At 41.1% G+C, this 14,569-nt stretch overlaps 1 protein-coding gene and 1 long non-coding RNA gene across 2 annotated transcripts; both read right to left on the reverse strand.

The window, feature by feature from the left end:
• Positions 1-1,004: 1,004 nt before the first annotated feature.
• On the reverse strand, positions 1,005-2,468 carry LOC137171505 (meiosis-specific nuclear structural protein 1-like). Its single transcript, XM_067575465.1, has one exon. It carries the CDS (start codon positions 2,466-2,468, stop codon positions 1,005-1,007), a length of 1,464 nt encoding a protein of 487 aa, XP_067431566.1.
• A 2,351-nt stretch (positions 2,469-4,819) lies between these two features.
• On the reverse strand, positions 4,820-7,858 carry LOC137194648 (uncharacterized). Its single transcript, XR_010930996.1, has 3 exons — positions 6,882-7,858; positions 5,228-5,299; positions 4,820-5,091 (listed from the first exon to the last, which is right to left on the reverse strand). It is a non-coding gene; the product is annotated as an uncharacterized lncRNA (long non-coding RNA).
• Positions 7,859-14,569: the final 6,711 nt, after the last annotated feature.

Genomic DNA, 14,569 nt, shown 5'->3' on the forward strand with positions numbered 1-14,569 from the left:
AAGGTAACAACAGACAAAAAGGTTCTGCTGATTATCAATATATTGGCAATAAAATACTTTGTCCTGTTTATTTACCACCGATAGCATGATAGCATGATAGCATGTGGTTATTGTATTCACACTTTCTGAGACAATTCATCAGTAGTTTGACATTTGAAACAACTGTTAAATGTGTAAGATTATTATTGTTGTTGAAAGTCTTCTCAAGTATCACCATCTGAACTCACTCTTGAGACAGAAATCTATACAGGATACTTAGAACTGCAGCTATTACACAGATAACAAGGAGCTTGTTAAAACCTACTCCACCTTCATTTAACTATTGGAAGTTAGATATAAACAGTATTTTAGAAATGGAAAGAATAACTTATACAATCAGAACTGCAAATACTTGAAACGATGAAATAAATGGATCAAAAATTAGGCTCACAGTTGAACAATATTGAGGTATTTATTTTTTTGAAAGGAGGCAGATCTTGAGATTCAGCCTTCAAGACTTGAAGTGTTTGAAGAGTAAAAGATGTAATCAAAAAAATGTTAAACATAAAGACCAAAGGACTTTTCAACATAGATAAATGAGTTAATCAGTGAGCTTGTTTGTCTCTATTTATTTTTATTTGTTAGTTTTTTCCTGTGTATGTGTGTAGGTATGTACAGATGTGTATGAATATACCAGCCTGTCCAATTTGGAGGACTTATTAGAGCATACATCATCAGACTACCTTATTCTTACTTCTTTTTCCTCACTATGAAATATATTTATATTGTAAGAATACTAGAACGCTATCATAACGTAAAATGCACTCATGCAATAAAATATAGGCTGTTTAAGAAATAGTCTTACCTCCTCTCCAGTAAATGGCTCATTTTCCTCCTGAATCTGTGAAAATATTCTGATACACACATCATTTGTGTATCTGCTAATTCCTGCTTTTAGTTGTTAAAAATCTCCTTTTCATTTTTGTAAAATAATCAGTAATATTGATGTGTTCCAGTTTACCGGCTTACAAGCTGTCCCCCCACCTATTTGCTTCCCATTGCCACAACTCAGGCTCCCTTCTGCTCCTCATTTCTTTCTGATGTTTGTTTCTTTCCAAAAAGTTCATGAGCAACAGCTTCCCACACTGGTCTTCTAAGTCCTCAAATGTTGCATTGAGGACACCTGTCATTTCCCTCTCTGAATTAATGTCCTTGATGAGGTTCTTGTTGCGCACGGTAAGAGAGTCCAATTCGTCTTTTTCCACCTTCAGGAGCTGTTTAAGTTTGTTTTCCTCCTCCTCGGCATTAGACTTCGCTAACTCATTCAAGTCCTGGTGTGTAGCAACCTGTAATCGAATGTCTTCAAGTTCTTTTAGTAGCGCTTGGTACTCTGCCTCCTCCTCCTGCTCCTTGGACCGGTCAGACAAATCAGTGGAGTTCTCATGTTCTTTGACACCTCCTTTGTCCTGCTCCGAGCTCTCCACCTCTGCCGTCAAGCTCACGACATTCATGGAGAGCTCCTGTCCACACATGTCCTCTTCTGGGACTCGTTTATTTATGTGCTCCAGTGGTTCTTTATCCTGGTAAGAAGTCCCCTTCTGCTTTGACTCCCAAAACGTGCGGGTCTTGAGGAAGTTCTCTCCCCTGCTCTGAAAAGCAGAGAGAGACTGCTCCTCAGACCCCGTTACTACTTCATGATAGGAAGGAGGCCTCAACAATTTCTTTCCAAAGTTTTGTTTGCCTCTTCCCATGGCCTCCTCCCCCTCCACTTTGCAGCTAACAGACATATCACAGACATTCAAGTCCTTCTCTTTTTCAGTCTTACCCATCTGCGAGCTCCCTTTCTCCTTCACCTCCCAAAATGTGCGGGTCTTGAGGAAGTTCTCTCCCCTGTTCTGAATAGCAGAGAGAGACTGTTCCTCAGACCCTGTTATTGCCTCTTGATAGGGAGGAAGCCTCAACAATTTAATTCCAAAGTCTTGTTTGCCTCTTCCCATGGCCTCCTCCTTCTCCACTTTGCATTCAATAGCCATGTCACAGACATTCAAGTCCTTGTCTTTTTCATTTTTGAGCTGCTGCAAGCTCCCCTTCTCCTTCACTTGCCAGAACTTTTTCCCCCTCAGAAAGCTCCCTTTCTGGCTCTGGTCCTCAGCATCTTCAGTCACTGGTGCACTGTGGAAATTCAGTACAACATTTTCTTCCTCCTTCTCCAGCTTCCTGTCAGGTGTAAAACTAGGGTCACTATTCTGTTTAAAGTCAGTGAACTTGGTTCGAAGTGCCTCATAGTCTCTGCGGAGTGCTGTGTTCTCTGTGCTGAGGGACGAAATAGTTTGATAGAGACTCTCAATATGTTTCATCAGAGAATCATTATGTTGACACAGTGTCTGGATGTTTCTGGAGCAGACGTCATTTTGTTGTTGCAGGCTGTAATGAGCTTGTAGGAGGCACTCGTAGGCCTCTGGTGTGATAGTCTGTTGATGAGGATCCATTTGGTCAGCTTCTTAATGTTTGAAAAAATATAATGGCTGTTTCAAATAAATTCTTGTTTTTGCTTGTAAAGTCTTAGGCGAGTCAAATTATTAGTATTACTAATAATCCTCCTGTGTCTAATAACTGTGTTGGTAGGAAATGTGATTTCAGGTTGACCCTCAGCTTGTTGCCTGCCTTTGATACGTCATAAAGGTTGCTTGCGTCAACAGAAGGACGAATGAGTCTACGTAGCAGTGGGCGGGGCTACCGACATTCATTTGACGTTGTGTTTTTTTTAAATTTTGTGTTTGCGTTTGTGGAGATACTAACAGTCCGGCCACCGTAGCCTAATTACGGAATTTCCGTATGCACATCTGTAGTAAGAAAAAATCTAGGGACCCCCGATGATAATAGATAGCCTCACATTTTTAATCATGTGCGCACAAGATAAGAAAATATCACCTTACATGACTTCACGGACTCCGTAATAATCAAAATTAGAACAACAAAAGTTAAATTAACTGTTCTATTGTTGTTGTTGTTTTTTTTTTTTACATGTATTACATGTATTTACAAAGACTCATAATTCTCCTTAATAATTATTTTTATTATCTCCGTGCGTAATAACTGCGCTTTTGTGGAGCATTTCCCAAACTGCGGACTGCGAATCTAACTCGTATGTGTCCTGTTGGCTGGAGATCATCAGATGCATGAAAGCTCCGAAGACGCTGTGTTTGAGTTGGATTATAGCTGTAAAAACCCCAAATGTCCTGATAGCAGAATTAATCCCATTCTGCTGATTGTAGTTTCTTGAATTTGCTCCAGTTTGTTTCTAAACAAATTATTGATTAAAAACGAGGAAATTCGCTTAATCTTCAAAGAGTTTATGACAGTGTCTTTGTTGGAAAAACGGTAATGATGTTTTGTGCAGTGTGCGTGATTTTAATGTGTTGCTAGTACATCATTTTCTTATAGAGATATTTGACAATATAATAATAAAGAATCCTCAAAAAAGACAAAAGTAGGCCCATGTATTTAAAAAATGTTAATGTCTCTGCTTGTTGCAACACTATTTGCAGTTATTTGATGCTCACACTGAGGGAAATATTCACGATTATGCTGTTTGTTAGAGATGTCTTATAAATATGTATTTTGTTAGTTTGTTGATCTCAACAGTTTTAAATAAATCATATTTTAGACCTTGGAAACTGGGCTCCTGCTATTTCATCTCTACTTGTGTCCCTGTGGGTTGAGTACATATTTTTGGACACAGAGTAGCCTACATACAATGTTGAGATTTGGCACGTATGTACAATAAGCAAGCAAAGAAAGATAATAACAAACAAAGAGGTTCTGCTGATTATCAGTATATTGGCAATAAAATGCTTTGTCCCGTTTATTTACCACCAGCAGCATGAGGTTATTGTGTTCACACTTTCTCAGACAATTCATCAGTAGTGTGACGTTCAAAACAGCTTTTAAATGTGTAAAATTATTATTATTTTAGTCAACAGTCTTCTCAAGTCACAAATGTCTGATTTATTGTAATTACTGTGCAAACAAAACTGTAGAGCTGATAACTACATTAATGAGGTTATTTTGTTTGAAATTTAGAAGTTCTCTTTTTTCAAGACAAATTAAGTTATGTAAGAAAAGTGCCAGTGAATAATGAATGAGTGCATTAATGAATGAATTAATAAATCAAATTCTGAGCCTGACCTCCTAAGAAAAACAACACTACGGGTGTCAATTGCCAAAAACGACCTATAATCACGTTTGAGTGACAGACGCCATCCAGCAGCCACAGTAATTATGACCCAGAGAAGGCACAGTTTAGATGAAGTCCATATAAGGTGACACATTTCCACCTTATATGTACTTCTTTGGGTGAAGCCCCAAGGAAGTGCACCAGGCTTGTCAGTACCTTAATTACAAGATACATAATTATAATAATAATTACAAATACAAGTCGACTTAAAGGGGTACTCCAGTAATTTAGTATTGCGCTATCATCAATAAAAATGATTAAACAGATTTAAAGTGAATGGTCAACACTGAAGTAGCAGAAGCCAAGATAGTGTGGGTAAATCTCCAAAAACACTAGAACTTGCCTCCTAAATGCCCAAATCTTTCAAACCACACACCTCAAGTTTGCTTTCTGTCAAAAAATTTACATCTCAAGTCCAAGCTGAGATGATTACATCATCAGGATCATTTCATCAAATCAAACTTTGGAAAGCTTCCTCCAGAGCCACAGAAAACATCATACGACTGTTTTCACAGTCTGAGTAGTACTTCTCTGGACAAATAAACTGAACTTTGAATAATAATAAATAATAAAGAAATGTATGATTTGTTTATCTGAAATGTAATTTGTAGAAGTATGTTATTTTCAATAATTCAGCTCTTGATCATGCATTTAAACAAACATTTTATTGTTGTGAGAAGCCAGTGAGGGAGCACATCTGCTTCTCTCTCTCCACAGTTCAACAACAACAATAAAAGAAAATACATTCATACTCCATCATTTCCCTACTGCAGCATAAATTGGACACTCTACGGTGGGGTCGTCCTTCTTGTGCACTATGTACACACATGCTACTGGGTCAAACACTGACACACAGCTGTCTGGGGGTGGAATACCTGCAAATATACAGTAAACACACAATTAACAATAGAATATGTAGATACAGAAATAATTTTCTTCTCATGTAAACACTGTAATGTTGTGATCTGAGAACTTATGCAGCGCAACATCCACCGCAATCACAGTCCATACATTTATTGTTTCTCCATGAAGATCCTACAGGATGCCATGTTTTATCAATGCCGTCCTGACAATGAGTCATGCCTGTGGATGTAAAGAAAAACTGTTAATATTAAAACATTTTCAGTACAATCATAATGTGGCATTTTTGTGTGAATATTTGATATTTTACAAATGAAGAAAACTTGTGTGTGTGTGTAACCCAGTAGAGAATTGGGTCCAATTATATCTTTATTTTTCTATAGTTTCCTTATTTATCTCATTTTCATTTGTTAATCAATCTGTCAATCACTTATTTTACACACACACAGTCCTTATTTGTCATATCAACTAGAGCAAACTTATGATTGGTTAGAGGGAGTTAAGTCCCACCCTCTCTTCACGCAGAAGTCAGTGAGTTGCAGCGCGGGTAAAACAGCAGCGGTCGGAGCGGATGAGAAATAGAGAGTTAGAACAGCGATTATTAACATATCCATGAGATAAAATACTCTTCTGAAGACGTCAGAGGTGTGCGAGGGTCCGTGAGCCAGGAGTAGTAGCACTTTTGGCATTATCGTCTTGGTGAGTTGCCGAGCTAATTAGCGCTAGCGCATGCTAACTGTATTAGCCACACTGTGAGTTGATGTGTGAGGTGGCAGAAAACGTGTCTGTGCTCCAGAAATGCTTGAACTTGGCTTATCACTGCTGCTCACTGTTTCTGTTAACTATCTTAAGAGTTAAAAACTGAATATTATTGCTCTGATAATTTAAAAGAAGTAAGGTATGATGTTTATTTTGATACTGTGTGTAGTTATATTGAGATACATTTTATGATGAAACTGATGAATAAGTTCATTTATAACTTAAAGTTAAAACATTATAATTCATGGGTTAACAGCTAAAATTCATGTTGATTAAAAATGTATTAAAAGGTTGATAAAATTGTATAAAATGTGGGAAATACTTACATTGGAAAAAACAAACAAACAACTGTACAGTTAAAAGAGAGAATTCATTTAATCATTATTGTGCTACAGTAATGTGTTGAGAATTATTATATTACTATTGCCATTAGAGAAAAGTAGTGACGTCATGAAAATAACAGTCCTGTCTTCATGCAGGCTGGGTTTTTTGAGAACTAGAGAACTGGATCTGGATTCTCCCTGTGGATGGGAGATGGCGATCCCCCAGTGAGATCTCTTCTTAACCTAAGGAGTGAAGAACCGAGACCTGAGAAGAGGACCTCGTATCTTTTTTTTTCTTCCACTCAAGTATCAGTGTGGTAGGACCACCACACATCCGACTACTTGAATTTTCCCCCTGACTTGACATAAAACATTGACTTGAGCGCGCTGACTGATATCGCAAAGACATTAAAGGGACATTACACTCATGGACACTTTCTATTCAAGTTCTGCTGAAAGACTGTGAAATCTTGAGATATTGATGATAATTACACTGCATTTTATGTTCATGTTTTATAAATTGGTACAGTAAACTTACCTCACACGTTCCTCGTGGCTCCATTTATCTGTTTTGTCTGCCATTCCCTTTTCAACCCTCCCATTACGAACCTAGCCCCTGGTCCATATATTCTTTATTCATACCTTGTAGCACCTATTGGGTTACATGTGTATACTTTAAATAGACAGTATGTCTCTGTGTGTGTGTGCTTGTTTCTCTTTACCTGGTTTTATGCCCTTGTGACGACCCCTTCGCTCCACTAGGTGCTCTTGTGTTCCGTTTGCTGGTTTCCTTTTGTCTTGCAGGATCCGGGGCAGGTCGGAGGTTCGTCATCGCCATCATGAGCCACACCTGGGCCCGGTGTGGTCTCGAGTATAAAGCTTGGCCTTCCACAGAGCTCTCCTCCTTCATCATCTTCATCGTTTTCTGTTTGCTGCCACACACTCAAAAATGATTCAAGCCCCTCTTAGAGGTGACACATTACTATATTGTTTGCCAAATTAAAATATATTAAATCCAACAAAAATCAAATATGTTTAAAAAAAAAAAAGTAACCTAAAATCAGTTAATTGAGTCCCCTGTACCACACTTCAACCCAAAATGAACAAGTTGAACTACGTAAGCACGCGCGGGAGTTCACTCTCCCTGACGTTGCCAAGCAGTGAGCGTCCGCCATTTCCAGCCTCTGCTTAAGACCGCAAGAGTGGCGTTTCGGGTGCAAGTTGTTTTTCTGGGTAAGTGTTCGGTCTTTTTTGTTTATTCATTGGGCCTTATAGATTCCAGTGAAATAATGTGCATGACATAGATGGACATGTGTGCACTTGTCGTGATACAGTAGAGAAGGAATTTCACTTGGTTTATTTTTAGGTCGGAGTTGGCCGGTGGTGGCTACAGAAACCTCATTTGAGTTTTCAGCTAACATTACTAACTAAAGTGGTGGGCAAGCACAGACATAACATTGTTTTCATGTGCTCCTATCGTGTACCGGATTGAATGTGTGAACGTTGTGAGCGCATGCACACAGTGTCGGGGTTCAGAAGACGAGACGGACACTGAGAGGCAAAGCACAGTAGCGATCAGCTCAGTGTCCGGTTTGCCGTTGTCGCAACACCAGTTATACAAACTCTAGTTAACAGATGTTTCTGAATTCGTCACATACAGCCGTTATCTTGTTCGTTGAGCTTTGAAAAGTATATCACTTGTGTATCTGCTAATGTGATAAGTTAAAATAATTATACACTAATGGTCTGTACAAGTTTAAAAAGACAGTACATTTAAAAATGCTATGATAAGGTTAAAAAGATCAAGGGTCATGAGAAACAATTCATAAGATGTGTTTAAGAATGGTTTAAAAAAGTAGGAATTCATTATGTTAAAATGGGTTAAAATGTTAAAAGGTCTTTAATTCATTCATTGTTTATTTCATTCTTTCTTGTCAAAAGTTCAGCTATAATAGTATTATCAGTGATCCGCAAAGTAGTCTTAATCTGCTAGTTTGAGATCGATTGCTTTTCGCTCCACCCACTTATCAAGGGGAAATCGCGGTATTTTCCTCTTTCAAGTAAACGCTCTCCCTGAGGAAACATTACTCTATCCCTCTCGTGATTATTTCCCCCCGTTTTCAGGTATGTTGTCGGTATTTGACACTATTAAGGTGGTCGTAATAATTGTCTAATATGTTTCAAGTGTCAAGTGAATGTATGTAACATTTCAAGTGAGTTAAAGTAAAGTTTGCTGAGTATGGTATAGTGTGCGTGTGAGCGAAGCCCCGCTTGTTAGCAGAGTTCAACCCGTAGCTACGCCAGGTGCTTCCGCCATTTTGTGAATCCACTTGTACACATGTAAATGTATGTTACACAGTTTTTGTTTATTGTTTATTTAGTAACTTTTATAAGTTTTGTGAGAGTTTACTGAGTTACAGCAGCATATTATTTACCAGTAACAGCAGAGAGAATGGGAATTATGTCTCAAAGAAATACTACATATTTTTGTAACTTAGACAAGGTATGTACACTACTGCAACCAACCTGTTATGCAGGGTATGTTTATTTGTAAATTGTGTATATGTTCAATATTCATTCGAGTAAATGCTCTTACTGAGGAAATGTTACCCTATCACTCTCATAATTATTTCTCCCCATTTTCAGGGGCGTAACATTTTGGAGGCACAGCTGGGATTGCTCCTTGAATGTCTGGTGCCCACAACCTGGCAGCCGAATCCTGAGGCAGCCAAATCTCCCACAATACAACCCAGGCAGGTGGTAGCGAGGAAAGTGTTGCTGTTCGAGGAGAGATAGAAGCTGGTGGTTGAGTACACGTCACCTGAGGCCAGTCAGAGATCATCAGGGACATTAAAGGCCATCCAGTTCAGAGTCAACTCCTGCACAGTAAAGGTTTCTCCTGCCCTGTCGACATGATGACAGCCTTGGAAGAGCTACAGGGAGAGGTTGTAGGAGAACTTCATAGCCTGACTAGAGAACATTTGCTTGGAGTTTGTGATTTTCTTAACATATCAGATGAGCGAAGAGAAAATGTTGAAGGAAAGTCCCACATATCACTGGTGATTCATGTAATGAAATACCTGGGAAGAGAAGAAGTGGCAGAGTTAGATGATGGCATGTCAGAATTGTTGCTACTGAAAGACAAAATTGCAGGTTTGGCCACAGGCAAGCATAACAGAGCAGCACAAACTGAGGAGAATGTGGAAAGGGCAGGGACACAGAGTGAAATAGAGGAACAAAGAACTGTAAAGTAACGTAAACTGAGACGTAAACGAAACTGAGCAGTCCAACGCTGTTAATGATGCTGGTTAGGAGTCTCAGTGCCAGTCCCAACCTACTGTTAGTCCATCAGTCAGCATGCAGCCCTTGGTCAGTGCTCAGCTGCTGCAGCCAAGCCCATGCTGGTGCAAAGATTTCAAAATCTCAGGTCAAATTGATGTTTTCCAGCCTTGCTCAACAGATTGAGAATGGACTGAACAGAGGTTATCCTGAAATAGAAATAGTAGATGCTGTAATTAGAGTTATATTCCCAGGCTCACAGTTATGCAACTATTTGGAAGGAAAACCCCACTCTCCCCACGCTCCGATGCATCCTGCGCTCCCACTTCCAAGAAAAGAGCACCACAGAGCTCTACAAGCAGCTAGCTTCTGAAGCACAGAACAGCAAAGACACTCCTCAGACTTTCCTCATGCAAGTTTTAGATTTGAGGCAGAAAGTACTGTTTGCTTCCCAAGAGTCTGATTCAGTGCTTAAGTATGATCCAGCTTTAGTCCAGCACATGTGCTTACACACATTACTTACTGGTCTCCACTTACTGGTCTCCAGAATGAAAGTATCAGGATAGACATGAAGCCTCTCCTATTAGATACTGAGACCTCAGATGAGCCTCTGCTAGAGAGGTTAAACATTGCCCGTGCTAATGAGACTGAAAGGAGAAACAAAAGGAAGTTTAGCAACCCACAGCCAGCCATGAGTGTAAATGTAGTGCAGTCAGAAGATAGGCCACTTGCCAAGTGCTCTGTGAAGGAAACCAAAACAAGGATTTCCCCAGAACTGTTAACAGAGATACAAGAGCTTAAGACAGGTGTAGCTTTTTTGAAAGGTCTCGGTGCAGAGATGGCCCAGATTAAAGAAACTCTACAGCAGACTAGGTTTTAGCCACAGTCCTATGCCCCACCTGCAGTTAGGCCAGATAGGGACTCTCAGCCATCTGTTTCACCGCAGCAGTCTTACAGAGACTACAGCCAGCCTCAAACACCTGCTCCAATGCAGCCATAGTATGGACCTAATCAGTACACTAATCACTCTGTCCATGCTCCATGGAGATGTTTTGTTTGCCAGCAGACAGGAGCGAATGAACGCTGCATGCACTGCTACTGATGTGGAAGTGGAGAACATTTTCAGGCTGGATGCAAAATCAGAGGAATCAGACTGTCCAGGGAAGCTCCACAGGGAATGGTTACCACCAATGGATGGGTGCTAATCGTGAATAGCAAAGAGTCCCAGAAATGTGTAAATTGTGGTAGTGCAGACTCACCTGACGAACTGAAACAACGCTCATCCTGTAAAGAGACATTGATTGTTCCAAAACATACCTTACCTCGAGTTAGCCACCCCTGCAAAGTCACCTCGCTAGTTAGCAGGCAGTGTCTTTTTGAATGTTACCTAAATGGCCACCATCAGTAAGCTCTATGGGACACAGATTCTCAGGTGTCGGTAAGTGATGAAAGATGGAAATTGGAATACTTCCCAACCACAAGGCTGAGAGATGTTTCAGAGATCCTTGACTCACATGATGACTTGACATTGACTGTCGCAAATGGAACTAAAATGCCGTATTTGGGATGAATTGAAACAGTTTTCCGGCTAGCCTCTGAAACTGACTAAGCAGAAGAACTGATCATTCCAGTGCTTGTAATGAAAGGCTGGCACCTGTCTCATCCCATTGGGGAATTGAATTGAATTGAATTGGCACAGTACAAACCATTATGACAGTCCCGCCCGCCCAGATATTTGAGAAAGTTGCAACACCAGCCACAGTGAGCCACACCAGCACAAATCCCACAAGTAGTGCCAGTTAACAGTGGGATCCACTGGTAGATCTAAGTCACCTTAGTGAGGATCAGAGACAGGTAGTGAAACAGATGCTCAGAGAAGAGTGTCATTCCCTCTCAAGGTCAGACAGTGATATCGGTTGTATTGAAAAGTTGCAAATGACCATTTTCTTCAAAAACACTGAACCTGTCAAACGCACATATATATCAGTGCCTAGCCCCCTGTACCAGGAAATGAAGGGTTACCTCCACGACCTAATAGCACAGGGCTGGGTCAGGAAGTCAAACTCCTCCTACTCCTCACCTGTTATGTGTGTTCGAAAAAAGATGGCGGCTGTGCATAGATTACAGTGACCTGAACAGGAAGACCCATCCTGATCGTCAGCCTGTCCTTCAGGTCCAAGACATCATGAACAGCTTAGGTGGTAAATCCTGGTTTTCTCTCCTAGATCAGGGGAAAGCTTGCCTCCAGGGATTCATGTTGGAAGAAAGCAGACCACTGACAGCTTTTGTTACCCCATGGGGGCTTTATGAGTGGATTCGCATCCCCTTCGGCCTCATGAATGCCCCTGTGGCCTTCCAATGTTTTATGGAGGAATGTTTGGAAGGGCTGCGGGATAACATCTGCATTCCTTATCTGGATGACACACTAATTTTTAGTAAAACTTTGGACAACCATGTGAATGACATATGAAAAGTGCTGCAACGCCTCAGAGAGCACGGCATCAAACTCAAGCCAAGTAAGTGTGATCTATTCAAACCTGAGGTCCGCTATCTGGGCAGAATAGCATTTGCAGAGGGCAGTAGGGTTGATCCAGCCGACTTCAAAGTTGTTAGAGCACTAAAAGACATCAGACCTCAGACTGTGGGCCAACTCAGGAAAATGTTTGGTCTACTCACCTCGCACAGGCAGTACATCAAAGACTTTTCACGAAAAGCCAGCTGTCTATATGAGCTCCTAAAAGCAGACACAGATGAAGCTGTTGAGGTACAGAAAGAGTTCCCTGCAACTTGGTAATTCACAGCTGTATCCATGTCAGTTTCAGCTGAAAGTGAGCCAGCCACTGCATCTATCAGCCCCATACCAAAAGAACAGTTATGAGAAGTGCAAATTTCTGTCCTGTGTTAAGAGTGTGAACTGTGAAAAGACAAAATGCCTGTTCAGGGAATGGGATAAATTAATAATAAATGATGATGGTATTCTGTACAGAACTACCACTGCCCGTAAGCAACTAGTCTTGCCAGAAAGATACAAAAGAAAGGTGTTGGAAGAGTTGCACAATAACATGGGTCACCAAGGCACTGATCGCACAGTATCTCTAGTAAGTGACTGCTTCTTCTGGCCATATATGTGATCAGACATAGAGCACTATGTGACTAAAGCCTGCACTTGTCTAAAACAGAAAAACCCTGCCACAACACAAGAGCTCCCTTGACAAATATTGTGACAACAGCCATTTGAATAGGTATGTGTTGATTTCCTCCATCTTGAACGATGCAAAGGCAGATATGAGTACATCCTTGTCCTTGTTGATAATTTCACACGTTTTGCTCAAGCATATGCCACCACATCAAAGTCAGAATCAAATCAAAACTACTGCAAACCTCATCTTCAGTGACTTTGCCCTGAAGTATGGCTTCCCCTCTCGCATCCACCATGACCAAGGGGGAAAATTCAAGAATCGGTTGTTCAGTCAGCTACAGAAACTTAGCGGAGTGGCTGGGTCTGGGACAACGCCCTATAACCCGATGGGGAACGGTCAAGTGGAACGTATGAACAGGACATTGTTACAAATACTTAAAACACTGACTGAGGCACAGAAATCAAGCTGGAAGGAGTCCTTGAACAAACTGGTGTATGCTTATAACTGTACATGTCGCGAAGTGACAGGCTATTCACCATACTATCTTCTGTACGGGAGATCACCCAAGTTTCCAGTCGATATGCTATTTGGACTGCACACAGAGTCCGGTTCCAGTGACCAGCAAGACTATGTGGAGAAATGGAAACAAGGTATGGAGGAAGCATACATCATTGCGAACCGAAACGCTCAAAAGGCTGCTGAAAGGAGTAAAAGGTACTATGACACGAAAGTAAGGAGTACAACCCGGTGAGCATGTCTTGATCAAAAACTTGACACCCAGAGGAGGACCAGGTAAACTCCAGAACTACTGGGAGGGCACAGTTCACACAGTAGTGAGACAAATGGGGTCTAACCTGCCAATTTATGTAGTGAGACCTGAAAGGGGTAAGGGATGCTCCAGAGTTCTGCACAGAAACTTGCTAATGCCCTGTGATCACTTAAGAGTTAACTAAAAATGGGAAAAGGACACAGAAAAAGCAACACCAGCCTGCATCTCAAACCCAGTAGTCTGATGAGGATAGTAGGGATGAGTATGCATTCCATTATGAGCCACTCTGAGTCCCCACAGTGTCAGCAGAAAGAAATGAAGCCTTGGGTGAATCAGGGATGGCACTTGAACACAGACACCCACCAGCAGAGGACAGAGTTGAAACGCCAGCTCCTGTTGCATCACAAGCACAGCCTCCTGGGGGAGATCAGCTGGAGGAGTCTAGCACACCTGGGGTCCGTTTCACAAAGCAGGTTTAGTGAAAACTCAGGGTCTGTTGACCCTGAAATGAGGGAAACTCTGAGTTTTCCGTTTCAAAAAGGGAGGTAACTCAAACCAGAGAAAGAGGGATAACTCTAGCCTGTTTCACAGAGAGGGGTAACTTAAGCTCTTGGTCAGTTACCGTAGTAACAGACTCTATGAACCTAACCTGGTCGGGACCAGGTTTTTCTCAATGAAGCTCGAGTTTCTCTCAGTCTCCGCCCTCTTTCAGAGCCACACACTCCATCTGATTTCCTCATTCATTCAGTCAGCAGGCGAGTTTTGGCATAGCCTAGTTCTGCCGTCTGTCATTTAAAAAAATCATTAAAAAAAATCAGAGTCAGTATATTAGAAGTCCATTAGGCACAGTAGGTGGCGACTTTTTCACTAACATGGCATGTCCTTTTGATAACGATCCCGTGGATGAAGGTGCAGCATTACTGCGCAGAGAATTAAATATTCGTTGAGAGATGGTTATCAGACCACGCATAGATGTTCTAGCATTTCCAGACAATTATCTTTTTGAGCGGTACCGTTTCACGTCACAGTCCATCATCTACATACAAAACCTAATCCGTCCTTACATTTGCAACATTACTAATCGTAATCAATTCTCTCACATCCTAGCAGATATTGTATGTTGCGCTGCGTTTCTTTGCAAACGGAAGTTTTCTGTACAGTGTCGGGGCCAGCCACTGGCCTTCCTAAATTCTGGCTTAGGGCCCGCTCCTCTGCCTCCGTT

Source organism: Thunnus thynnus, chromosome 2 (genome assembly GCF_963924715.1).
Source record: "Thunnus thynnus chromosome 2, fThuThy2.1, whole genome shotgun sequence".
In the NCBI taxonomy this organism is placed as follows: domain Eukaryota; kingdom Metazoa; phylum Chordata; class Actinopteri; order Scombriformes; family Scombridae; genus Thunnus; species Thunnus thynnus.